At 37.8% G+C, this 27,908-nt stretch overlaps 1 protein-coding gene across 1 annotated transcript in view; it reads left to right on the forward strand.

The window, feature by feature from the left end:
• LOC106087126 (serine-rich adhesin for platelets) overlaps positions 1 to 27,908 on the forward strand; it is an 85,056-nt gene that overhangs the window by 38,439 nt on the left and 18,709 nt on the right. The window contains exon 2 of the mRNA XM_013252047.2: positions 12,963 to 16,452. Coding sequence (XP_013107501.2) covers positions 13,047 to 16,452 — 3,406 coding nt within the window. The 5' untranslated portion in view covers positions 12,963 to 13,046. The remainder of the gene's footprint in view (positions 1 to 12,962; positions 16,453 to 27,908) is intronic.

Here is a 27,908-nt window from a genome sequence, read left to right on the forward strand (position 1 = left end):
TAATTGAAAGGTATTCAGATCGAAGTGTTGGGGGTCACCTCACCCCCCAAAAACACTCAAAATGGGCATATGACCATATCATATCAATATGGGGCTCAAATGAAAGGTATTGGGGAGTAGATTACAAATCTGGCATACGAACCAAGATCGAAGTGTTTGGGGTCACCCCACCTCCCAAAAAAACCCTAAATGGGCATCATGACTGTATGGGACTTGTTTGTTCCGTAGAATCACAGATTGTGTAAGATTGTCTGGAAGGAAACATAGGCTATATAATTTTTGATATCGGATGGAGGCGATTTCGCCCCTTATCCCAATAATGCCACCCAAAACCAAAAGTGGACCGATAGGCTCAATATGCATATGAAATGAAAGTTATATTTTATTAAAATTTGGTCCAAGTACCCAGTGGGCCACCCTAAACCAAAAATTTTTCTAAGCAGGTATATTAGACGTTCATGTCAATTTGGGTCTCAAATAAAAGGTATTCGACAGTAGATTACAAATATGACATAACAAATTAGATCCAAGCAATGGGAGGTCGCTTCAGCCCCAAATACCCCCAAATAGGCATATTAGCCACTATGGCGATATGGGACTCAAATGAAAGGTATTTGGGAGTGGATTAGGAATAAGACATTAAAATTTTCGTTCAAGTCTAGACGGCGCTTTTTCATCCGAAATTAAGTCAAATAGGTTGATTGATCCACTATGACAATATGGGACTCAAATGAAAGGAAAGGGACTCAAAGAGATTAGAAAACGTATTTGATATCCAATTTTGAAACCAAGTATTTAGGGGTACGCCCTAGAGCACCATCTAAATTGAACTGCATTTCCGATTATGGCTATATGGAGCTCAACTCAATGGTAAAGAACGAATTTGATATCTATTTTTAGGGCAAAGTGCTGGTGGCCGCCCTAGCCCAAAACACCCTCCAAACGGTCCAGGTTCATATTTACCGACCATGGCAATATGGGGCTTAAATTAAAGGGATTTGGGAGTGAAGCACGAATTTGATGTCCATACTTGAGTCGAAATGTCTGAGGTGCTACCCTTTTCCTAAAAAGAACTTTTCATTACCCCTAATTTTCTGAAAGACCAGATCTCGGAGATTGGTGATGTGATTCGTTCTAAAATTTTTTGCACTCTCACAGTCAAAATAAACCATGGTTTCTATTATTGGGGTCGGGTGCTTCGGAGGTCGTCCAAAACCCGCCAAATTTGTATATAGACCAATCACGACGATATAAAGCTCAAACGAAAGGTGCTTGGGAGAAAAAAACGAATTTGATATCCAATTGAAGAGCCACGTGTTTGGGGAGCCGCCCCATCTCAAAATACCTCCCAATTATATAAAAACTATTTGGGGGTGGAAATTAATTGATTTTCGGGAAATTGTTACTCATATTCGGGACAAATAGTCTGGGGTCCCACCCTCAAACAGATCTTATTTACCGATCAAGTCATTATGGGGCTCATATGAAATGTATTTGAAAGTAGAGCACGAATCTTAGATTTACTTTAAGGGTCAAGTGTCTGGGTGGCCACCTCAACCCCCAAAATACCCCCTAAACCGGAAATATTTACCAATACGCTCATATAGGACTCAAAAGAAAGGCATTTGGGAGTAGAGTAAATATTCGCAAGGAACCAAGGAGGGGCAAACTTCCCACACATTAATGAGTGTTTACCGATTTATGCTTAAACTCAATGATAAGGGGCCTTTTTTATAGCCGATTGCGAACAGCGTGCCGCAGTGCGACACCTTTTTGGGTAAAATTTTGTACATGACCATGCATGGCATGGTACCATGCAAATGTCGATAGAGTTAAGAGGGAATAACCACCGCTTTAAATTTTGTCTGATGTTCTCACCAGAATTCGAACGCAGCCGTTCAGCGTTATAGGCAGACATGGGCTACAGTGGCACGAGTTCGATATCCACATTCTGGGCAAAGCGTCTCCACCCTTAAAAGATATAAAAGAGTTAAAGAGGGCGCAGCGAACGGACCCTGTTCGGCTTGTATGTTATAGAGTTGGGGGTATCGGCTTTGGGTTTTGAGAATTCGATGGCTTTTCCCAACTTTTTTGTTGAAAAACGCCAATATTGTTTTTCACAGATCTTCTATTAAAGTTAACACCATTTAAAAAATTACACTTACAACGCATCTGCACTAAGTCTTCTTTATAGTACAGTAAGCAAAATTGATTGTTCTGGGCCAAGTTTTCGTATAGAGACGAAACAATAAAATTACCTTTTTTTCGAAAAAAATTTAAAAAAAAAAATTTTTTTCACATTTTTTTTTTTTGTAACTCTCATAACTTTTGACTGAAGGAGCGGACCTTAGCTTATATCTCCACAAAAAAATAGTAAATTGTATTAGCTTTCCAAATCAGTTAAAAAATTGAAATTAGTTCAGAAATACTTTTACAAGCAACAAAATAAGAGACCAGCCTTTTGTGAAAACTTAGAAAACAAATTTTCTATTCAAATTTCTTGAACACTTTAAAAGATATCCCGCACATTTAGGCCTGTTTTTGTAGGGCTTTTTAAGCACTTTCCAGCAAAAAAAAATTTTAAATCAGATAATAAATGCGCTTTTGACAGCCCGAACAAAACTTTGTAGGGCCAAGGTGATCAACTTTGAAGGCCCACCAGTGGGCCCCTGGGACTTTTAGGGCCCTGCATATAAACTGTACAACACCTCAGCAACAACCATGTAAAATGTCATAAAGATATCTCCATCCATTCCAAAATGGCATACTTATTTCAACTCATTTTTTCTCCATCCCACTGTGCAGCGTGCCGCATAGAGACAGTAGAGAACATAGAGAAGTTTTAGCATGGCAGGATACCTCACTAATGTAGCCAGAATTAGTAAGGGGAAAATCACCGCTGAAAAATTGTCTGATGTTCACGCCGGGATACCTGTCGCCCTCTGTCCACAAAACACAACATCACAGAGTCCCTGAATATGCATCAGCAGCCCCAACAGCGCGGTGGAGCCATTACCTTCCTTCTTCAACTTTTTTCCTATAAAAATTAAATTTAGACAAGATTTCCTATAGAAACTAAATTTTGACAAAATTCTATAGCAAAGAAATTTTGACAAAATTTCCTATGGAAATAAAATTTTGAGAAAATTTCCTACAATGATGGAATTTTTACGAATTTTCCACGTCCTTATATTAATTTTTTTTTAAGAAACACTTACATTCACTGTCTACACCTCTGTTACAGTTTACTGCCATTATCACAGTAAGTAGACATCCTAACAAATCTTCATCTCCTAAACTGTAGTAATTAGCATACGTCGAAATTCTTCAAGTCTATTTGTAATTCTGTTTGCTTTTTTAGTTGTGTTTCTTCCTTTTCGGCAATTTGTTTACTGCTGCTGTTGCTAAATGACTTAAATTGCAAAAAAAAGAAACAAAAAATTTATGAACTTTATTTTTGTTCCTCGGCTATTTGTTAGCATTAACAAAAACGGTGCTAATTCAAGTCCGTCATATGGTATGGAACACCGTCTGTTTGTGGTTTTGTGGCAGAAGTAAGCGCAGTAGCTGTTTAAAAAAATATTGCGGAACGAATGCTATTCATTGCAAATTCAAGTCGGGCTCTGAGTTCTATATTGCCTTGGCAAGTATTTGTAAAGTCTCAGATGCAAATGTGATTCGGGGTGTTTCTGTGCTTCTGTGTTTCTTTTTTTTTTAAGATTTGCATTGCATGACATATTGCTCCAATTCTCACACCCGGTTTTTGGTGGCTGCCAAAGGCACGGAGGAATTTTGTAAACCAATGAAAATATTAAGGTGTTGCCACAAGATTACTGTTTATTAATAATTTTCATTATTTTTTATTATTCACTAGCCGAACCAGGTCCGCTTTGCTGCGCCTTCTTTAACTCTCTAATGTGTTTTTAGGATGGGAACAGTTCACCCTGAATGTGGATATCGAATTCGTGCAATTGTAGCCTATGTCCGCCTATGACGCTGAACGCCTGCGTTCAAATCCTGGCGGAAACATCGGACAGAATTTAATGCAGTGGTTACCCCCTCTTAATACTGGCGACATTTGCGAGGTACCATGCTATGCATGGTCATGTAGAAAATTCTCCCCAAAGATGTGTTGCACTATGGCACGCCTTTCGGACTCGGCCATAAAAAAGGTTCCTTATCATTGAGTTTAAGCTTAAAGCACTCGTCGATGTGTGAGAAGTTTGCCCCTGCTTGGTTCCTGGGCAAATTTTCACTCTACCCCCAAATACCTTTCTTTTGAGACCTATATGAGCGTATTGGTGGAGGCCACCGTAGCACAGAGGTTAGCATGTCCGCCTATGACGCTGAATGCCTGGGTTCGAATCCTGCCGAGACCATCAGAAAAAAATTTCATCGATGGTTTTCCCCTCCTAATTCTGGTAACATTTGTGAGGTAGTATGCCATGTAAAACTTCTCTCCCAAGGGTTGTCGGCTATAAAAAGGAGGCCCCTTATCATTGAGCTTACACTTGAATCGGACTGCACTCATTGATATGTGAAAAGTTTGCCCCTCTCGTGCTCTACTTTCAAATACATTTTGAATGAACCCCATAATGGCATGATGGGTATATAAGTTATGTTTTAGGGTGAAGTGGACCCCAGGGTCTTTGTCCCGAAAATAAGTATCAATTTGCCGAAAATCAAAAAATGACCAGCCCCAAATAGGTTTTATATAATTGGAAGGTATTATGGGATGGGGCGGCTCCCCAAACACATGGCTCTTTAATTGGATATCAAATTCGTTTTTTCTCTCAAGCGCCTTTCGTTTGAGCTCTACATTGTCGTGGTTGGTCTATATATCCATTTGACGGGTTTTGGGCTGCCCCCTACTGTTTCTTGTCTTGTTTTTGGTGACTGTGAGGGTACAGAGAGAGTAAAAGATTTCGAACGAATTGAAAACTATGACAATGAAAAGTGATTTTTAGGGGAGGGATGGCACCTCAGACATTTCGACTCAAGTATGGTAATCAAATTCGTGCTCCACTTCCAAATCCCTTTAATTTGAGCCCCATATTGTAATGGTTGGCTAATATGAACCGTTTGGAGGTTTTTTTGGGGCTCGGGCGGGCATTGGCTCTTTGCCCTGAAAATAAATATCAATTTTGTTTTCAACTCCCAAATACCGTTGATTTGAACTCCATATTTCCATAGTCGAAAATTCAGTTCAGTTTGCTTTAGGCGTACCCTCAAACACTTGGCTCCTAAATTAGATATCAAATTCGTTTTCTACCCTTAAATAATTTTCATTTGCATCCTATATTGTCATAATAGGTCAATTAACTTATTTGAAGTATTTTTAGGAGGAAAAGTTCCACCTAGATTTGAACGCAAATTTTAATGTCTTATTCGCAACATACTCCCAAATACCTTTCATTTGTGTCCCATATAGCCATGGTCGGCTAATATGCCCATTTGGGGGCATTTTGGGGTGGGGCGTCCTCCCATTACTTGGACCTAATTTTTTATGCCATATTTGGAACCGACTGCCGAATACTTTTCATTTGAGTCCCATATTGACATGAACGTCTAATATATCTGTTTAGAAGAGTTTCAGGTTTGGGGTGGACCGCTGGCTACTTGGACTCAAATTTATATACGAAATTCGTTTTCTAGTCTCTAATACCTGTCATTTGATACCCATATTGTGCCTATCGGTCCACTTTTGGTAGCCCTTTTGGGATAAGGGGAAGGGTCCGCCCCCATCCGATGTCAAAAAATTATATACTCTATGCTTCCTTCCAGACCAACCTGTGAAAATTTTAAGAAATTTCGTTCAGCCGCTTGGAATGAACGTTCAATTTGTCTGCTTGGAGCAGTTTTTGGGGTTAAGGCGACTTTCTGGGTAATTGGCCCAAATTTTTAATACCATATTCGCATTCTACTCTTCAATACCTTTTACTTGATACCCATATTATCATTATGGGTCAACTTTTGATTTTGAATGATGTTTTTGGGGCAACGGCGAAGGGTTCGCCCACTTCCGATTTCAATAAACTGTAAAGCCTGTTCCTCCCTCCTGGCCAGATCCGCAATCTAGTCCCAAATGCCTATTATTTGAGTCCCTTATTGTCATGATCGTCAAATAAACCTATTTTTGGGTGTTTTGCGGTTGGGACAGCCCCCAGTTACTTGAACCCAATTTTTATATCCTTCACCATAGGATGGGGGTGTACTAATTTCGTCATTGTGTTTGTAACTACTCGAAATATTCGTCTGAGACTCCATAAAGTAAATATATTCTTGATCGTCGTGACATTTTATCTCGATCTAGCCATGTCCGTCCGTCTGTCTGTCGAAAGCACGCTAACTTTCTAGCTAGCCACTTTAAATTTTGCACAGATTATAAATGGGCCATATAGGTTCATGTTTTGATACAGCTGCCATATAAACCGATCTTGGGTCTTGCCTTCTTGAGCCTCTGGAGGGCGCAATTCTTTTCCGATTTGCCTGAAATTTTGTACGACGAATTCTCTCATGACCATCCACATTCGTGTTTATTATGGTCTGAATCGATCTGTAGCCTGATGCAGCTCCCATATAAATCGATCTCTCTATTTTACTCCTTGAGCCCCCAAAGGGCGTAATTCTTATTCGAATTGGCTGACATTTTGCACAGGTCTCCAACATATAATATAATTGTGGTCCGAACCGGGCCATATCTTGATATCGCTCTAATAGCAGAGCAAATCTTTTCTTTTATCCTTTTTTTTTGCCTAAGAAGAGATGCTGGGAAAAGAACTCGACAAATGCGATCCATGATGGAGGGTATATAAGATTCGGCCCGGCCGAACTTAGCACCTTTTTTCTTGTTATGATGAAATTCGTACTCTACTCCTGAAGACCTTCCATTTGAGTCCCATATTGTCCCGATCGGTACATTTCAGGGTCCGCCCCCATTCCAAAATCAAAAATTTGTATAGCTTATCTTTCCTTCCAGATTTCAAGGTAATCGGTTCAGCCTTTTTGAAGTCTATACGGTAGAAACATACAAATAAACGAGCAAACACATATGATTTTTTTATATAAGAAGTTGCTATTTAATTTTTTTATTTTATTTTATTTAACTTTATTTTATTTTATTTTATTTTATTTTATTTTTTTTTTATTTTATTTTTTTTATTTTTCATTTTTTTTTATTCCATTTTTTCGTTTTATTTTATTTTATTTTATTTTATTTTATTTTATTTTATTTTATTTTATTTTATTTTATTTTATTTTATTTTATTTTATTTTATTTTATTTTATTTTATTTTATTTTATTTTATTTCATTTTATTTTATTTTATTTTATTTTATTTTATTTTATTTTATTTATTTTATTTTATTTTATTTTGTTTTGTTTTATTTTATTTTATTTTATTTTATTTTATTTTCTTTTATTTTATTGTATTTTATTTGATTTAATTTAATTTTATTTTATAGAAATTTAATTTGCTTAAAACTTTCCTCCAGATTTTCCCCAAAATACTTTCCCTTGATTACCCCCTACAAATCACTGGTGTATGACGAGTTAAACTAAAATTAAAGAACTTTGTGCTAAATGCCAATTTCTCTGCTACTCTCGGTTTTCAATTTCTTTTCTGAACAAATGATAAAATTATATTTCTTCGTTTTTCAATTTAATTTCTTCAGGTAATGTTTTTCTTTGATGTTTGTTCGAAATCTTTTGTCCAAACGAAAGGTAAACTTTTCTTTTCAACTTTAGTGATGGAAACTCTTTAGATAATTATAGATTAGTTCTGTCCAAAAAAAAAAAAAGAAAAGTGGATAGATTTTCACTTTGAACTGTTCTCTGTTCAGTTGTGTTTTCTTTCAGTTATTGTTATTAAGCCATAACTGTTTGAAAATGAAATGGAAACTTAATTACGGTGTATTATGAGAACGAACTTGAAAGATTTTTTGAGTAGTAGAAAAAAGAAATAACAAAAGAATTTAGGGTAAACTGTTAAAGTGGTATTAAGCGTGGAATTGGTTTCATGTCGATTGAAAAAGCCGTAGCCTATTGAAGTTGTCTTAGGGCTTTCATTCAAAATTGACTTTTCTTCATTTACATCATGAATATTTAGCAAAAACAGTTATTCCACAAACCTTCACCCTAACATTGTTCAGAAGAAGCAACTCATGGAATATAAAGCCTCCACGATGCTGAGACTTCTTTTCGAGTATGATGCTCAGACATGATTTGAAAATCCATAGCGTTTTGCATCATCAGTGTCTCCACTTCCACATGTTAAGTAACATACTACTGAATACTAAATTTCCCATTAAAACTCCATCAAGAAACAGGGGATACTTCTCTCATTTCAATGAGTGCAGTCCGATTAAAGTTTAAGCTTAAAGATAAGGGGCCTCCTTTTTTATCTTGAGTCCGAACGGTAGAGAAGTTTTAACATGGCAGTATACCTTACAAATGTAGCTAGCACTAGTAAGAGAATAACCACTGCTGAAAATTTAGTTGATGTTCACCCCGGGATTTGAACCCAAGCGTTCGGCATCATAGGCGGATATGCTAACCTGTGCGCCACAGTGGCCTCCATATAAAGGTGGTTGCTGATAAAACGGAGTGACTATGCTCTGTTCCAGCAGGACTTTGAACTGGTCCCAAACTGGTGATTTCGTCGGTTTTCAGTGACCAGTGGCTGGACCCCCGTCTATCTAAATTACCAGTGATTTTATAAGAAACCAATAATTAGGAACCAATAATTTTGAACCGGTCATATTATCGGTTTAAAACACTGGTCATTGCACTGATATAAAAATCGGTAATTTCACTGGTTTGAAAAATCGGTAATTTTTAAAAACCCACCACTTCAACGGATTGAAGAAACTAGTCATTTCCCTCGTTACCTGTTTTAACAATTTTTATACCCACCACCATAGGATGGGGGTATACTAAACTATGTATTCCGTTTGTAACACCTCGAAAAATGTCAAGACCCTATATTGTACATATATACTTGATCGTCTCGACGTTCTGAGTCGATCTAGCCATGCCCGATCGAAATCACGATAGCGGTCGAACGCGTTAAGCTAGCCGCTTGAAATTTTGCACTGATACTTACTATTGACGTTTCCTCAATAAGACGATTTCGATATCTGACAAGGTCAAATTCTCAGGTGTGATCTTGGACAGGAAACTAAATTGGAAGTGTCACATTCAGAAGCGTACTGAGAAGGCTCACAGATGTTATGTACTATGTAGACGGGCCGTAGGCTCGAAATGGGGCCTGAATCCGAGAATAGTCCACTGGCTCTACAGGAGCGTGATTAGACCAATATTTACTTACGCCTCAGTAGTTTAGTGGACTGCTATGAAGAAAAAGTGCAACATAAGGATCATACAACAGATTCTGAGAACATGTTGTCTTGGCATAGGCGGAGCGATGAGGTGCACGCCCACTAGGACACTGGAGACTATTCTATGTATCCGACCCACTGACATACATATTAAGTGTGAGGTTTTGGAAGACTTTGCAGAAATACATTTTCCAGATGCTGTTGTTGTATACGGAGACGTCAGCCCTTGCCGATTAAGGAAACCATCAGGTAAATCCGGTACGTACAATCGGCTGCCATGGGATTGATATTTTCCAGATCGGCCGCTGTGGACACGGATATGAATAAAACAAGTTCGTCCTCATCAATCATTGAAGGCAAGATGGAACCATGACATCTAAAGGATTAGATTACAAATTGTTGTTCTATATATTGCAAAGGAAGGCATAGCGGATCGTGCTTGGGCGGCCTAGTAATAATAAAATCAAGCAAACATTCATTCATCAAATTCACACTTGAATACTACGAAGTGTTGGCTTCTCTTGCAAAAATTAATTAAAATTTTCGACCAGACAAAAGAAAACTGACAAATGAATTGAAATTCAATTAAGTTGCAAAAAAAAATTAGTATGAATTTTTATCTACATTCACACACTTTGTGAATGATATATGAAAAAGAAAATACAAAACATTGACTCCATGAATTGATGCTATTCAGCCATATAGCCCACCTAAAACAATGTAAGCTGATTTAGTTTAATTTAAACAAGTAAAAGCGTGCTAGTTCGGCCCGCCGAATCTTATATACCCTCCACCATGGATCGCATTTGTCGAGTTCTTTTCCTTCTTAGGCAAAAAAAAAGTTAAAGAAAAGATTTGCTCTGCTCGGCTCAAGAAGTCAAGATCTCAAATCGGTTTATATGGCAGCTATATCAGGTTATGAACCAATTTGAGCCTTATTTGGCACATTTGTTGAATGTCATAATTAAATACGTCATGCAAAATTTCAGCGAAATCGGATTGGAATTGCGCCCTCTAGAGGCTCAAGAAGTCAAGACCCAAGATCGGTTATATGCCAGCTATATCAGGTTATGGACCGATTTGAACCATACTTGGCACAGTTGTTGGATATCATAACGAAACACGTAGTGCAAAATTTCATTCCAATCGGATGAGAATTACGCCCTCTAGAGGCTCAAGAAGTCAAGACCGAAGATCGGTTAATATGGCAGTTATATCAAAATATGGACCGATATGGCCCATTTACAATCCCAACCGACCTACACTAATAAGAAGTATTTGTGCAAAATTTCAATCCGCTAGCTTTACTCCTTCGATAGACAGACGGAAGGACGGATAGACGGACGGACGGACAGACGGACGGACGGACAGACGGACGGACGGACAGAAGGACGGACGGACAGACGGACGGACAGACGGACGGACGGACAGACGGACGGACGGACGAACGGACAGACGGACGGACGGACAGACGGACGGACATGTTTGGATCGACTAAAAATGTCACGACGATCAAGAATATATATACTTTATGGGGTCTTAGACGAATATTTCGAGTAGTTACAAACTGAATGGCGAATTTAGTATACCTCTATCCTATGGTGGAGGGTATAAAAATCGTTGAATACATTATTTGGTCTATAAAAAGAGCACACAACAATTTAATATGAATAATTGAATATGAAACAATAAGATTGATTGATTTTGACACAGTGGAAACACACAAAAATCAAAAGAGTTCAAAGGCTTCAAGCTTTACAAAGCAGGTCAATTCCGTGGCAGAAGTTCAATTTGAAACAAGAGAAAAAATTGGATTTGATTCTTTTGATTGGCGGGTTTGTCCTTAACCATTTTCTAAATTCTTTTAATGTTCAATTTTGTTTTTTTTTTCAACTTTTCCGTCTTTCAATTCCCACTGTGGCTACCCTTTAACTATTTCACACATTGCTCTTATTGGAAATCACTTTCCTTTATTACATGGAGACGTTATCATTTTAAATAGCCATCGAAATTGAATCATCGGCATTGTTTGGCGATTTTGTTTGATTTTTTTATATTGTATTCTCCTCCAACCCAATGATGTCTGATGACTTCATGTGTTGTACATGTATTTTGAAGGGTAAAGTTGATGACGAGTTTTTCTTAGATTTAAGGCAAGTCATGTTTGGTCATTTAAACTGAGTAAATGATGTAGGGAGTTGCATATTAGCCTTTATGGGTATGAACGCCTGTCGATAATGCTTTACAATGATGAGATGATTATTTTCTTTATTTATTTTCTTCTTGGTAACAAATTAGCATTGTATAAATCTTGGTGTGGAAAAGAGAAAGTTTTTCTTGATTATAAATTAAAAGTTTAAGCTCAATGATAAGGGGCCTCCTTTTTATAGCTGAGTCCGAACGGCGTGCCGCGGAGTGACTCCTCTTTGGAGACAAGTTTTACATGGCACAGTACCTCACAAATGTTGCCAGCATTAGGAGGGGAAAACCATGCTAACCTCTGCGCTACGGTGGCCTCCCCATGGGAAAAGTCGTTGTACAAAATGTCTGCCAGATCTGATGAGCATTGCACCCTGTAGAGGCTCACGAAGTCAAGATCCCAGATCGGTTTATATGGCAGCTATATGAGGTTATGTGCTGATATGCGCCACACTAAGCACATTTGTTGGAAGTGATACCAAAACACAATGTGCAAAATTTCAGCCAAACTGGACAAGAATTGCGCCCTCTAAACGCTGAAGAAGTCAAGACCCCTGTTTGTATGGCAGCTATATGAGGTTATGTACTGATTTGCGCCATACTAAGCACAGTTGTTGGAAGTCATAATAAAACATTTCATGCAAAATTTCAGCCAAGTCTGATGAGCATTGCGCTCCCTAGCGGCTCAAGAAGTCAATATCTAAGATCGGTTTATATGGCAGCTATACCAGGTTATGAAACGATTTAAACCATACTTAGCACAGTTATTGGAAGTGATACCAAAACACAATATGCAAAATTTCAGCCAAACCGGATAGGAATTGCGCCCTCAAAACGCTGAAGAAGTCAAGACCCTTGATCTGTTTGTATGGCAGCTATATTAGGTTATTGACGATTTGAACCATACTTAGTACAGTTGTTGGAAGTTATACCAAAACACCACTTGCAAAATTTCAGTCAAATCGGACGAGAATTGCGCCCTCTAGCGGCTTAAGAAGTCAATACCCATGATCGGTTTACATGGCAGCTATATCAAAACATGGACCGATTTGGCCCATTTACGATCCCAACTGACCTTCACTAATAAGAAGTATTTGTGTAAAATTTCAAGCGGCTTGCTTTACTCCTTCGAAAGTTAGCGTGCTTTCGATAGAAAGACGGCTAGACGGAGGGTCGGACGGACATGGCTAGATCGACTTAAAATGTCATGACGATCAAGAATATATATACTTTATGGGGTCTTAGACGAATATATAGAAATTAGTATACCACATCCTATGGTGGAGGGTATGAAAAGAAGATAGGACTCCTCAAGACGTTTTTTTTTTAACAAAAAAATACATTGTTACAAAAATTTTTTGTATACATTTCTACTTTTTTCCCCTCTTTATTAAATCTCTCCGTGTTATGTTCTTCTCTTTCCAGATTATGGCCTAGAACCCGAATGGACTAATCATCACATATCACACTTCATCCATTGCCACGCACACAACGTTAGCAGCACTCAAGATGTCCTCCTCAATATGTACACATTTCTCCCAGAATGCCTGGAAGAAAGATCTATGCTCGAATTGTTTCAAATCCAAAGATGAACACAAACAGGCAGCAGCTGCTTTGGCTGCATCACGCTCCAAGTATACATCAATCTCTACGAGCTTAAGTGCCAGTTTAAGTTCCAAATCCACAGCCAGCAGTCATAGCAATGATACAAAATCAGATTATCCCAATAAAAATAAGAAGCCAGCAAAAAGTATAATCAAAAGAGTGGCGACATCGGCAACGACATTGTCCTCAACGACATCGTCATCGAAGACTTCGAGCAAACATAAATCCCACAAAGTCAGTTTTCCCAAAAATCTCTCCGAGGTTATAGGCTATGGTGGGGAATGGTCTGATGATTCAGATGATGATCATGATTTCATGAATTTGGCCAATGATAAGGATGATGACAAGGCCTTGGGCACAGATGATGAGGAATCGCTGGAGTTGAAGCGCATCACTCGAGCCAATACCGATTTCAATATGAACAATGGCAACTTGTTGGGTGATCCCCAGGAGAACATAAAGAAGACATTTGCCGCTCTTAAGCTGGGAGCTCCCCAGGTGGACAAGGAGGGCAAGAAACAGACCTTGCAAATCAATGTTTTGCCATTTGGGGCAGGCAGTGATGCCAAGGAGACTACACAGAGTAGCAAAACCCAGATAGCAACAACTTCTAGTTCAAATACAAGCAAGAGCTCTGTCAAAGCCAAGTTTGAAAGTAAAACCGAGACAAAAAGTGTGGTAAGAAAAACAACCACTACAGCCATAAGCAGCACCAGCACTACAACTTCGGCAAGCAGCTCTTCAAAGTTGATCACTGACCCTATGCCTTCGCTGGAAAGTGATGGCAAAAACAGTCCCCCCATAGAAAGAGCCATGGAGAAATCTTTGTTGGATGAAATTTCCGAGACTCTGGAAAAGAATCAAACAGCAGAAAAATTGGCCACCGAACAGAAATCTAGTGGTGGAAACTCCGGGAATACCACTACAACATCTTCCTCCACCTCCGCCTCCTCAACAGGGGCAAGCAACAAAATCAAATTCGAAATTGGCAGTTTGGCCGAATCGCTGGAGAACAAAACCTTTCTCGACCTTAAGAAGCCAATCGTGCGTCACACGCCTATCACAAAGGATCAAATCAAACCCAAAGTGAATGTCTTCAATAAGTACTGTGACTCGGACAGTAACTGCTCCGACACAGAGAATGGAGTCTCAGCCTATTATGATGTGGTGGAGACTTCCACAACCTATGAAAATTTACCCGATGGAAAATATGAAGCCAAGGAGGTGAAAAAATCTTCGGTAACCAGCTCCTCAAAGGTGGTAGACCAAACTGATACATCCTCCAGTATCTTCTCCACTTCCCAGTATATCACCGATATGCTATTGTCCTCCAAGACTAGGGCTGCCTCCTACAATCTGCATGAGGGCAATTTTATGACCAGTAAAATAACCTCAGATGGCCTTATTGTGACCAAATGCAGCTCCGACGATGCCTTGGACTCTACGGGCAGCAGCTTTGATGGCAGCAGTGATGAGGAGACCTCCTACAACATGATACGCAGTGAATCCGATTCTGGCATAGGCATAAGCATAGGCCATGACTACAAGAATATACATGTCTCAGAAAAAGAAAGGGATCGTCTGAGAATAGAAAAGAAACTGAGTGCCAGTACCAATAACTCTGACTATGAGGATATACAAGTCAATGACCAAAGGCCTTCGTTGCCTTTGAAGGAAGCCAAAAAGGCTGATAAGCCCTCCTTCAGCTTGGAAAAGTCCCGTGAGTTGCATGGAGAACCTGATGGCAGTGCCGATCCCGATGGCAGTTTGGAGAATCAAGATAATCAGGAATTACCTGCCTTGCCCAAGTCACCGCCGCCTTCGACAAAAGTCATAGATGCACGTCCTTCGTTTTTGCATGGCCTGCAGAAGCAACATCCTCCCATACTCCTCAAGAAACCAGATTTGCCGGTCAAACCGTTGGTTTCACCTTCCTCCAGTCCCATGAAATCATTTTTGAATAAGAGAAGCCCAGCTGGTGCGGCAGCTACTGCCGATCAACAGCAGGTTATATCGCAGCTGCAAATGATTATGTCCAAGACTTTGGATACCCAAACCGATTGCGATGCCGTAAAGGACGAGTCAAAGCTGAAGAAAGGCAAGGCTCCAAATCCTCCTCCCTCGGCTTCTGGTGGAATAGAACAGAAATCCAGTGCACCTCCTACACCTGAGCGAGACTATAGCCTAGAGGAAGAATTCTCCCAGGAGCAGCGAAAAGAAACCTATGCTCAGCCCCTTAAAAAACAGGAGGAGACTCCCAAACCTTCACCACCCTCTCCACAGGAAAGTAAGGCAGCCTCAAACTCAGCAACGGAATCGGGCAATGCTTCTCCCGCCGCTTCCATGTATACGCGCAAAATAGGCGCCATGACCAGTGCCGGCACAGTGGGCAAAAATTCTGCTGCTGCAGCTGCCATTCGAGAGAAAGATAAACGCGATAGAGCTGTCATAAATCCCAAATTCCGCAGCCTTAACACCTTTGCCACACAACGCAGTAATGCCATTAAAAATCTACAACTGCAGAATGCCACCTCCTCAATTAGTTTCAATCAGTCCATGACACCTGAGGCCAAGCCACGCAATCCCAAAAGTCTTTCGGCTTCTGAGGAAAATCTCAATGCTGAGGCTGCTGCCTCCAAAATGGTAACCCCTTCCATGTCCATAACCAATATAGCAGCAGCCTCGCAGTCAAGCGATAAAAAATCCTCCACCTCTTCTTCGCCCTCTGCCAAAACGAAAACCAAATTCTCCATTAAGAAATTCCTACGCATGGGCGCCAGCAAGACAACGGAGAATTTAAGCAAACCCAGCAAGGAGAGCATTTATTCGGAAATTTGCACTGGCGAAGATATGGGTGTCTCCGGCAAGCCCCGCTTAGTCATTATTCATCCCATAGACATCAATACCACTGCTGTTGAGGTGGTCAAGGATATAACCAAGACCAATGATGCGGTGGCAACCCAGACAGTGGCTGTGGTCACGGCCAAGCCGCCAGCACCACCGTTACGCTCCCTGGACACGCAACGTAATCATGAAATGAATAAACCGGCACGTCCACCACCGCCAAAAAGTGCTGAATTACGCAGGAAGCAACAGATTGCATTGACCACAAGTTCGGCCTCATCATCTACAGCGACAGCAACGGCAGCAACTTCAGCCGGCACCACAGGAGGCAGCAGTGTAACTTCCTCGCCCAAAACTTCAACGTCATCATCATCGTCTTCAGCAGCCGGTAACAACATCCGCATAATCGGGGAGCAACAAAGCGGCTCGATAAAAAGCAAATCGGACAATGTTTATGCCAATTTAGGTAAGTACACGAACTTAAACGTTGCCACAGCAATCGTAAATATTTAACTTGCGTTTGGGGTTCCAATGTCCGGCAGACAGAGTGGTAGCTGTTTGAGAGGGGAAGATGTAGAAATAAAATGCAAAAAGGCGATTTTTGAGGCAGTTTTTTTAGAATTCTCTTAGTATAGCAGCCAACTGTGTACGAAGTGGCCACATTACATTGCAGAGTTGCCACAGTTTTCATTTTTGAGGCAACTATTTACAATCAAAAATACAATACCTGGGCTGATGCGTAACACGGTGAAAAAAAACTGACTGGAGAACTAACTGAACGAACTAGTTCAGTGAGCTATAGTCAGCGGTCACTTTCATGCGGGCTATTACTTCACTGATATTTAAGGCGGTAAAAGAGGTCAGTCCATTTTACAGAAGAAGTGAACTAAGTTAATGAACTAGTTCAGTGAGCTGAAGTAAGCGTAATCGGCTAACAAGACTGACAGGTGAGATAGTAAACTAACGAAACGACCTAGTTTGTGAGCTCAAGTGAGCGCTTAACTTCTCGTGATTTCATGAGGCCTTTTACCAAACAGATGAGCTGACATTTCAAAAGTTGAAAGAGACTGACGGATGAATTGTGAAGTTCTGAACTAACTGAACGAACTAGTTCACCGAGCCAAAGTGAGCGGTTGCTTTCGTAAACGATATCACCCAACTGCTGAGCAAGCTTTTAAAATGATGATAAAGTGAACTACATTAAAGAACTAGTTCAGTGAGCTGAAGTAAGCATAATATGGTGAAAGAGAGTGACCGATGAAATACTAAACTTACCCAACAAAATAGGTCGTGAGCTGAAGTGGGTAACTTCTTTCGTGCGTGCTACTACCAAACAGCTGATCTAATTTTGTAACGGCAAAAAGACTCACCAGTCAATAAGTGAACTAAGTTAGCGAACTAGTTCATTGAGTTAAAGTAAACGCAATGTCCTGAAAAAGACTGGCCGGTGAGATTCTAACTAAATGAACGACTAAACTAACGTGAGCTGGTTACTTTCGTGAGCCCTTTTACCAATTAGCTGAGCTCAAATTCCAAACGATAAAAGGGGCTGGCCGTAAATTACTGAACTAACTGATCGATTATTTTCAGTGCATTTGCTCATCACGAGCGTAATACAAAATAAAAAAAATTGACATGTAAAATACTGAATTAACTGAATGAAGTAGTTCACCGAGCCGAAGTGAGTGGCCGCTGAGCTGACATTTAAATCGGTGAACTTCCTTAACGAACTAATTCAGTCAGCTGAATGAAGCGTAATATGGTGAAAAAGACTGACCGGTGAAAAAGTGAACTAAGTTAACGAACTAGTTCTTGAGCTGAAGTGCGCATTTACCAAACAAATGAGCTATTTTTACCAAACAGCTGAGCTAGCTTTTGAAACGGCAAAATGACTTACCGGTGAAAAAATGAACTAAGTTAGCGAAATAGTTGAGTGAGCTAAAGTAAACGTTATGCACTGAAAAATACTGACCGTTGAAGTGGGCGGCCACTTTCAAGAGCGGTATTACCAAACAAATAAGCTATTTTTACCAAACAGCTGAGCTAGCTTTTGAAACGGCAAAATGACTTACCGGTGAATAAATGAACTAAGTTATCGAACTAGTTGAGTGAGCTAAAGTAAACGTTATACACTGAAAATTACTGGCCGTTGCGAAACTGAACTAACTGAATTCAGAACATTAACTCTGCGTGAGCATGATATGATGAAAGAAAACTTATCTAAGAGAACCAACTTTAGTAACTAGTTCAGTCAGCTAAAGTAAGCGTCATATAATGTAAAATACTGACTGCTGTAGTACTAAACTATCTTAACGAACTGTTGGTGACCTAAAGTGGGCGGCCACTTTCATGAGCGCTATTACCAAACAAGTGAGCTAATTTTTAAAACGACGAAAATACTGACGGGGGAAGAAGTGAACTAACTATAGGAACTAGTTCAGTGAGCTGAAATAAGCTAAATAGGTAAAATAAACTGAGTGATAAAAAAGTGGACTTACTCAACGATCTAGTTCAGTGAGCTGAAGTGAGCAGTCCCTTTGATGAGCGCTATTGCCAAACAACTGAGCCATCATTTGAAACGGTGAAAGAGACTGAACGGTGAGATACTGAAAGAACTAGTTCCGTTAACATAGTTATTCGTAACACGGTGAAAACCACTGGTCGGTGATATAATGAACTAAATTATCGAACTATTTCAGTAAGCTGAAGTAAGCGTAATATGGCGAAAAAGACTGACCAGAAAAGTAATGAACTAACTCAATGAGCTGAAGATTACGGTTTCTTTCATATTCTCTTTTAGCAAACATCTGAGCTTAATATTTGAAACTTTGAAAGAGGCAAACAGCTGAGCTTAATATTTAAATCGTTTAAAGAGGCTGAGTTGTGAATTAGCGAACTAAGCTAACGAACTTGTTCAGTTAGCTAAATACGTTGAAAAAGACTGATAAGTAAAATGGAGAACTAACACAACGAACTAGTTCAGTGAGCTAATGAACGATGTTACCTAACAGCTGAGCTGGCATTCAAAAATGTAAACGAGTCGGACCATTGAACTTGTTGAGCGTACGAGTTCAGTGCTTTAGCTCTGCGTAAGCGTAATACGGTGAAAAAGACCGACCGGTGAAATGCTGAATGAACTAGTTCATTGTGCTAAAGTGAGCGGACGATTTCATGAACGATATTACACAACTGTGATGGCACAAACTGAACCGTAAACTACCTGAACGGACTAGATTAGTGAACTGAGATGAACTGAACTTACTTTAAAGAACGTCATTCAAAATTTGTTAAATACATTCCTATTTTCTCCTAATTTCTTCAATTCTGGTTCGAATTCGACTTAAGCTTTTTCCTCTACGTTTCTGAAATCAGCAATCGTTCAATCCATCTAGCTTTTCTGAAATTTTCTCATCTCCTGCAGCCATTGCTGTTAAAAAGATATTTGTTTTCATGTTCACCTTGCCCATCATCTTCCGGCGATCTACTCTGCAGCATATTCTCTGCCAAATTGCGTGTTTAGCACACATTATATAAAGCTGATGAGATCTTGAGTCAGAACTATTTTACCTCAACAATGACAGTCTCTGGCTGTTGTCTACGACTGATGCTGATGTTTCTGCTTTCCTCAATGGAGTAGTTAGTTGCCGGCAGCAGCAGCAGCTGGATGATGAAGAAGGTCTGGATTACCAAGACCATGAGGCCATCATCAACAAGGCCAACTTCATTCAAGTATCGTTTAAATGCAATTAATTGTAAACTTTTTTCTATGGCTGCCTTGTTTCGCTGAAACTTGATGGTCATCATTGGCATCATCACCAACATCGTTGTTGTCAACATCATCATCATCTCTATAGTCGCCATCATCAATGTTTTGATGGAAAAGTCCATTATAAGCGTAGTCCATTGCATGCTTATCAAATTGCGTAGTGCTTTGGGCTTTTTTCAGAGCTCATGAATTTTTTTTTAGCTTTTTTTTTGCTGGATTTTCCTTTTTTCCCTATTCCATTTCTGTTGGTTTGAATATTTCCTGGAAGTGAAGCATTACTCGTATAGTTCAGACACCCATAGAATTTTTGTAATATGTTGGATGTTGGTTTTTCTTTTTGTTTTTGTTTCCTTGTTTACTGCCCACAGGATGTGGAATGTTTTTGCAGGAAAGCTTGTGATTGAGATTAAATTGAATCGAATGTAATGATGTGGCTGGCATAATGGAAAATAACAGAATGTTGTATATGAAAGGGAAAAACAAACCTTGCATGACTCATGGGATTTTAAGGAATGAGTTCTAATAATAAAATCCAATTTTTATGTGAAAGTTATAAAAAAAATGCATAGGAATTTAATATAATTCAAAGGATAATAGGATATAAGCAAAAAAAAAAAACCAATTTGGCTTTTAAAAAAAAAGTATCTTGAAAAACTCTTTTTCAAAAGTTTAACTATTTTTTTACCCTATTGTATTGGGTTGCCCAAAAAGTAATTGCGGATTTTTTAAAAGAAAGTAAATGCATTTTTAATAAAACTTAGAATGGACTTTAATCAAATATACAAGCTAAAAGTAACAGCTGATAACTGACAGAAGAAAGAATGCAATTAGAGAGTCACAAGCTGTGAAAAAATTTGTCAACACCGACTATATGAAAAATTCGCAATTACTTTTTGGGCAACCCTATAATTACAATTGCCATCATTTCGCCCTCACTTGTACTGGCGATATATGTTAGGCTTTGATCCAAATAAGGCTTAACCACGAAAATAAGCCACGAACGCATTTTAAAATCCACACATATTTGGGGAATTCTCTAAAATCCACGAGTGTTTGGAGACTTTTTTAAAATCCGCGAGTATTTGAAGGCATTTATAAAATTACGCTTATTTGAGGATTTTTCTAAAATCTACGCATATTTTGAGACTTTTCCAAAATCTATACATATTTGGAGACTTTTCTAAAATGTAACTATGTTTGTTTTGAAGTTTTTTCTAAAATCTACGCATATTTGACGAATTTTCTTAAATCTGCAAATATTTGGAGACTTTTCTAAAATCCGCGCATATTTGGAGACTTTTCTAAAATCTACGCATATTTGGAGACTTTTATGAAACCCACGTGAATTTGAAGACTTTTTTAAAATCTACGCGTATTTGGAAACTTTTTTAAAATCTGCCCGTTTTTGGAGACTTTTTAAAACAAACGCATAATTGAAGACTTTTCTAAAACTTGTGCATATTTGGAGACTTTTCTAAAATGTGCGCATATTTGAAGACTTTTCTACATATTTTAGGTTTTTCCTAAAATCTACACATATTTGGAGACTTTTTTAAAATACAGGCGTTTTTTGAGTTTTTTCTAAAATCCACGCATATTTGGAGATTTTCTTAAATCTGCGCATATTGGAAGACTTTTCTAAAATCGACGTGTATTTGGAAACTTTTCTAAAATCAACGGATATTTGGAGATTTCTCTCAAATCCCCACGTATTTGAAGTTTTTTCTATAATCTACGTATATTTGGAAACTTTTCTAAAATCTACGCATGTTTGGAAACTTTTTCGAAGACTTTTCTAAAATCTATGCATATTTGGAGACTTTTCCAAAACCCACATGTATTTGGAGACTTTTCTAAAATCGGTGCGTATTTGGAAACTTTTCTAAATACATATTTGGAGACTTTTCTGAAATCTAAGCATGTTTGGAGACTTTTACAAAATGCACGTGTGTTTGGAGATTTTTCTAAAATCAACGCGTATTTGGAAACTTTTTCAAAATCCACGTACATCTGGAGACATATTTCAAATCCAAGCCTATTTTTAAAATTCAAATTTATTTTAAAAATAAAAAAAATTTTAATCCACTCAAATTTTGTGAAGTTTTTAAAATCCAAGCACTTTTAGAGAAATATTAGAAATCAACACATATGTGGAGACATATTTGAGAACCCCTTATATTTTTAAAACAACTCTGTTTTGGCAATTTTTAAGAACTCCTCATATTTGGAGAAATTAAAAAAAATCCTTGTTTTTTATAGAGATTTTTTTAAACTGAACCGTTTTGGAGATATTTAGGCATATTTGCAGACGTTTTATAAATTCATGCATATTTGGAGACATTTCAAAAATCCATGCATATTTGGAGACATTTCAAAAACCCATGCATATTTGAAGACATATTTAAGTTGAAGCATTTTTGGAGATATATTTAAAATCAAAGCATTTTTGGAAACATTTTTAAAAACCCAAGTGTTCATGGAGACCGTTTTGGAATCCACTCGTATTTGGAGACTTCTTTAAAACACACTCTTATATAAAGAAATATTATAAATGCCACAATATTTGTAGACATTTTTGAGACCATTCCGTTTTGGAGACATTTTTCAAAAGACTGTATGGAAAAATCCGTGTATTTGGGGACATTTTTAAGTTCCCCTATATTTGAAGAAAATTAAAATTTAAAAGTGCAATTAAGTTAAAACTGCAATTTCGGCGACATTTTTAAAAACCACGCTGTTTTAAAGACATTTTTAATACCATTGTATGCTTGAAAATACTTTTAAAATCCACATATATGTGGAGACATTTAAAAACTACTCATGTATTTAAAGACATTTTTACAGTTCCCCGTTATTTGTTTCCTTTAAAAAAAAACTGTGTTGTTTTGGAGGCATGTTTTAAAACTACGCTGTTTTCGACTTAATTTTATAATCACCGCATACATGACGATATTATTTAAAACGCAAATACATGTGGAGCTATTTTAAACCACTCATATTTGGAGACAATTATACAATCCATGCACATTTTGCCCATGAACATTCCACTAAGGATCAGGGGCGAAATCCATGTCTATTTAGAGATATTGTTAAATTTCATATATACAATATTTGGAGTAATTTTACAAATCGATATCTGTTTGGAGACATTTTTAAAATATAACCATATTTGCAGAAAATTTTGAAATCCATGCATATTTGGAGACTTACATAAAATCAGCCTATATTTGGAGAAATTTTTAAAATGCGTGACATTTGGAGACATATCTAAAACCCATACTTTTTGGAGACATTTTAGAATTTCCCACATATTTGGAGACTTAATAAGAATCCCCCTTATTCGGAGATATTTTTAATATGCCCGATATTTGGAGACATTTTGAAAATCCACGCTTATTTCGCGAAATTTTTGATAACATGCAGTTTATAAAACCACATAAATTTTGAAACATTTTTAAAATCTAAGTTTATTTTGAGACATTTTAAAAATGTTTATTAAAATTTTAAATCAACGCTTGTTTGGAGAAATTTTTAAAATTAACGACTATTCGGCGAAATTTTAAAATTCAAGCATATTTGAAGACATTTCGGAATATTGGAGACTTTTTCAAATTCAAAGCATATAGACATTTCTAATATGTACTTAAACTTGGGAAATTTTTAAAACGCATAAATTTATATTATTCTAAAATCCACTTGTATTTAGAAAAAAGATAAAAAATCCTAAACATTTATGAAATCCAGGAATATTTGGAGACATTTATAAAAGCCAAGCATATTTAGAGACTTTTTTGAAAATCCACGCATATTTAAACACATTTTTAAAATCCGCGCATATTTGGAAAAATTTTTAAAGTCGACACATATTTGGAGACATTTTTAAAATTGACTCATATTTGTAAACTTCTAAAATTCACGCATATTTGTAGAACTTGAAAAAAATCTCCATAAATTTGTGGACATTTTTTTTAAATCCATGCATTTTTGGAGACATTTTAAATCTCCACATATTTGTAGACATTTTTTTTTAAATCCATCCCTATATGGAGACGTTTTTAAGCTCCAAACCTATTTGGAGACTTTTTACATTCTTTGTAGACATTTTTTTAAATCCAAGCTTATTTGGAGACATTTTAAATCCCCACACATTTGTGGATTTTTTTTTCTAATCCATGCATATTTGGAGTCATTTTTAAACTCCAAATCTTTTTGGAGACTTTTTAAATTCTTCTAATATTTGGTAACGTTTACAAAATCCTAAAAATCTACGGGAATCTTAGGCACTTTCTATTTGAAAACATTTCTTAATGACAATTTATATGCATGTTTGGAGACTTTTATATTTCTACATGCTATGTACATGTGGAGTCTTTTCCAAAATCCATATTAAAGGCATATTCCAAAGACTTTTTTGAGAAACATTGCTTACTTAAAAACATTTCTGTGTTTTCTAATTTCTGTCTTTTTAACAAATATTCTGAAAGGCAAAATTTAAATTCTAACAATTTGCTTCGCATACTTTATTTATTTAGGTTCTCATGAATTTTAAGTGGCTTTCAACTTCTTACCAAATGGTAGCTTTTATCATTATTGCCTTTGATGTATAAATGTGGGATAAATGTGTTCTTGGGAACCCCATTACAGCCACACCTGTACAAAATAAATGTTCCCTACAATTGAAACTCTCTTTTTGGACTGCAAAAATACCAAAAAGCTAAAATGATTAATAGCCGGAACAAATTCCTAATACAAATCCAATATCGTCATTTGCCATCAAACTTCAATACCAAAAGACTATTACGCTTAAGAACTCATTAATCTTAATTAAGTCTCCACTTCAGCTTAGGTACCATATTATCAAAGTGTTTTGTTTTTTTTTTCTCTTCTAAAACATTACAATCTGCAAACAGTGAACATTTGTCTTACGATAATACCTATAAAAATTCCAATAATCTCAAAGAAATTTAATGGTCACCACGAAGAACAAACCTGTCCCTCGTAGCAGCTGAAATGGAAATTCTTAAATTTAAATAACAGCAACAGCATTTCTTCAAGAAAAAATACTCAAACATAACCGTAAAATGTAGTCATACCAAAAAAGTAAGAACTTCTAACCCAAATCACGTTTTATGCGCCAAATGATACTGTGGGAGGGGGTAGGGGGAGAGAGAAATACAACACCATCTACGACCTTCAAGAATATGTGTAGAGTTGTGCGTCGGGTGGCGGCTTACCCATTAACCTCAATAAATGAATGATTATGGAAGAAAAACCCAAAGTACGTTGCTACGTTATGTGCGTAACCTAACATGGCATTAACCCACACCATTGCCATCACAAAACCCGAACCTCAAGCTCTCCCTCTCTCTCCCTCCAACAATCCAGGTAAATTAAATAGACATCAACTGGATGATGAAATGAGAGGTATGGAAAGACGAACGGACGGACGGACGCATGGCTGGCATATATCACAAAACCCCAATAAAAACTTGGACTTTGGTCCAATGGCAGTCAATGTACCCATATTAATTGGTGATGTTGTTGGTCATCTCTAGAACATAACCATTGCAGGCTTTTAGGTGATGATTATGGATAAACCTCATTACCACTATCATCATGATGATCATCATCGTCATAATCATTGACAGCATCCTCAACACGTTTTTATGAGCCTCCGCATGAATCATGAGGAGTTAACTTTTATGCCGAAACAAAAAATATTCAGAAAAACAAATCTGCACAAAATTATTAGTCCGCAACAAGGTACATCATCGACATATAGACAACGTGGTCGTTAGCTTCTGTTTCGTTGCACAGTGGGTTTATTTTAGAAAAAAGTTTTTGGAGAACTATTCTTTTTTAAACATTTCTAGAAAATCTCTTTTGTCTTCAACATAATGAAACAACCAAAATAAAAATAGCGCAAAAAACAGATGAATGAACGAACGGCACGCCGGAAAATGTTTGCTGGGATATGCACACATAGAAACGAAGCTATTTAGCCCGGCACGGAATAGCTGTGAGCACCTCACAGCCTGGAACATTGAGGTCCGAGCTGTGTGGTGTTCGTTGCTGTCACGAAAAGCTTAGCTGCGAGGTACCGGGAGCATCCACAGGTTGCGGATGCACCATATGGAGTAGCTGCAACGGAAGTCGCGGACAATCAGCGGTATCGAGCGGAGAGTCTCAGTGAGAGGCCGGGCTGCACCGGCTCTTGCACAAATACTGAGTGCCTGTGATGCTCGATATGACAAGGTGAGTTATTAGCGCCTTAAAATAACCAATGGCCAACCTGTTCTCGCGTCGATAGGTCCTTTGGACCGGAACGAGCTTGCTCACCTACAGGAGTTTGGCGAGGATCACCACCTTCACAAAATCTGGCTACAACAACAACAACTATTTGGTAAACGAAGATTGCTGGGTAACAGGTTTGTTTTTGTGTTGCTGATGCCCCTGTTCCTTAGCGGAATGTTCATGGGCAAAATTTGCTAAATTTTTTGCGTGTTGCTGATGCTGAATGTTCTTTTTAGGTTAGAGATATTGGCGGTTGGTGGCCTACCTTTCTTACTGCACTCGACGAAAGGTACCCTAATATGATCCAATGTTCGTCTCAAAAAGACATGCTTCTATCATTGCACAGCACACTAATTAGTGAGTAGTCTTTATGGCGCCAAATTGACAGATAACGAATTTGGTTTCGAAATCGCGATCTCCATAGCCTGTCCAATGCATTTTGACTAAAACTTTTTAGAAAAGGGTTTTTGTTTTGCTTTCTATTGTTAATAGAAACAAAAAACAAACCCTGTTGGTCTCAGCTGCACAAATATTTTATTTTTATGTATTTTTTTTTCGGAGGCCACCGCAACGCAGCGGTTAGTATGTCCGCCTATGACGCTGAACGCCTGGGTTCGAATCCTGGCGAGACAATCAGAAAACAAATTTTCAGCGGTGGTTTTCCCCTCCAAATGGCAACATTTGTGAGGTACTATGGCATGTAAAACTTCTCTCCAAGGAGGTGTCGCACTGCAGCACTCCGTTTGGACTCGGCTATAAAAAGAGGCCCCTTATTATTGAGCTTAAACTTGAATCGGACTGCACTCATTGATATGTGAGAAGTTTGCCAAAATTTGTATTTTGTATATTTTTTTGATTTTATTTCAATAGAAAAATAAAAAATATCATTTATTTTTTATTTAATTTTTATTTTTTAATTTATTTTTTTATTTTGTCCAAATTTTATTTTATTTCAATAGAAAAATAAAAAATATCATTAATTTTGTGAATAATTTTTTATTTAATTTTTATTTTTTAATTTATTTTTTTATTTTGTCAAAATTTAATTTCTAAAGAATATTTTTAAAGATTTTATTTCATATTTTTTTATAGTGTTATTTTATAAAAATGTTCTCAAAACTTTGTCAAATTTTGTCAAAATTTTTTTTCTAAAGAAAAATTCTTCCAAAAATCTATTACCTTAAATTAGGTTAGGTTTAAGTGGCAGTCTGCCATCAGACTCACTTAAACGTTTTCTTCCATTGTGATACCACACGAACAGATGAAGGAAGATGCCTTCTACTTCCTACCGTTGAACCATCCAGATCGCTTTCAAAATCCCAACAACTTGCGAATGTTCACATCCGCTAAATCAGACAGGTTCTCAAAGAAATAAAAACCTAAAGTGGAACTTCTTCTGACTGCCAGTGCAGGTCACTCACACACACAGAAGGTTTTCTTCGATGTCCTTACAGCTCCTAAAAAAATCGTTGCTGGCAACCTTCAGTCTGTCAGCATGTTTTCCGATTAGACAGTGACCTGTCATGACGGACACTATGACTGAGACGTCAGTTCTTGCCAGTGACAGCAAAGCGGTAGACCTCTTTAAGTCTAGATTAGGTGAGGTGTTCTAGATTAGGTAGTGCCCTATGTCACTATGGACATACACCTAAGCCAATAATCGGCTTTTTCTGCCCTCTAAATACCAACAAGTAAAAAGTGTTAAGTTCGGCCGGGCCGAACTTTGGATACCCACCACCTCGGGTATATATGTAAACCACCTTTAGTCATAATCTCGTGAAAAATTCATAATTTAAGCCCCCCTAGCAGCTTTATCGAAATATTGTCCGATTTGGACCATTCTACACGGATATTGAGTGATA

Source organism: Stomoxys calcitrans, chromosome 2 (assembly GCF_963082655.1).
Source record: "Stomoxys calcitrans chromosome 2, idStoCalc2.1, whole genome shotgun sequence".
NCBI lineage: Eukaryota > Metazoa > Arthropoda > Insecta > Diptera > Muscidae > Stomoxys > Stomoxys calcitrans.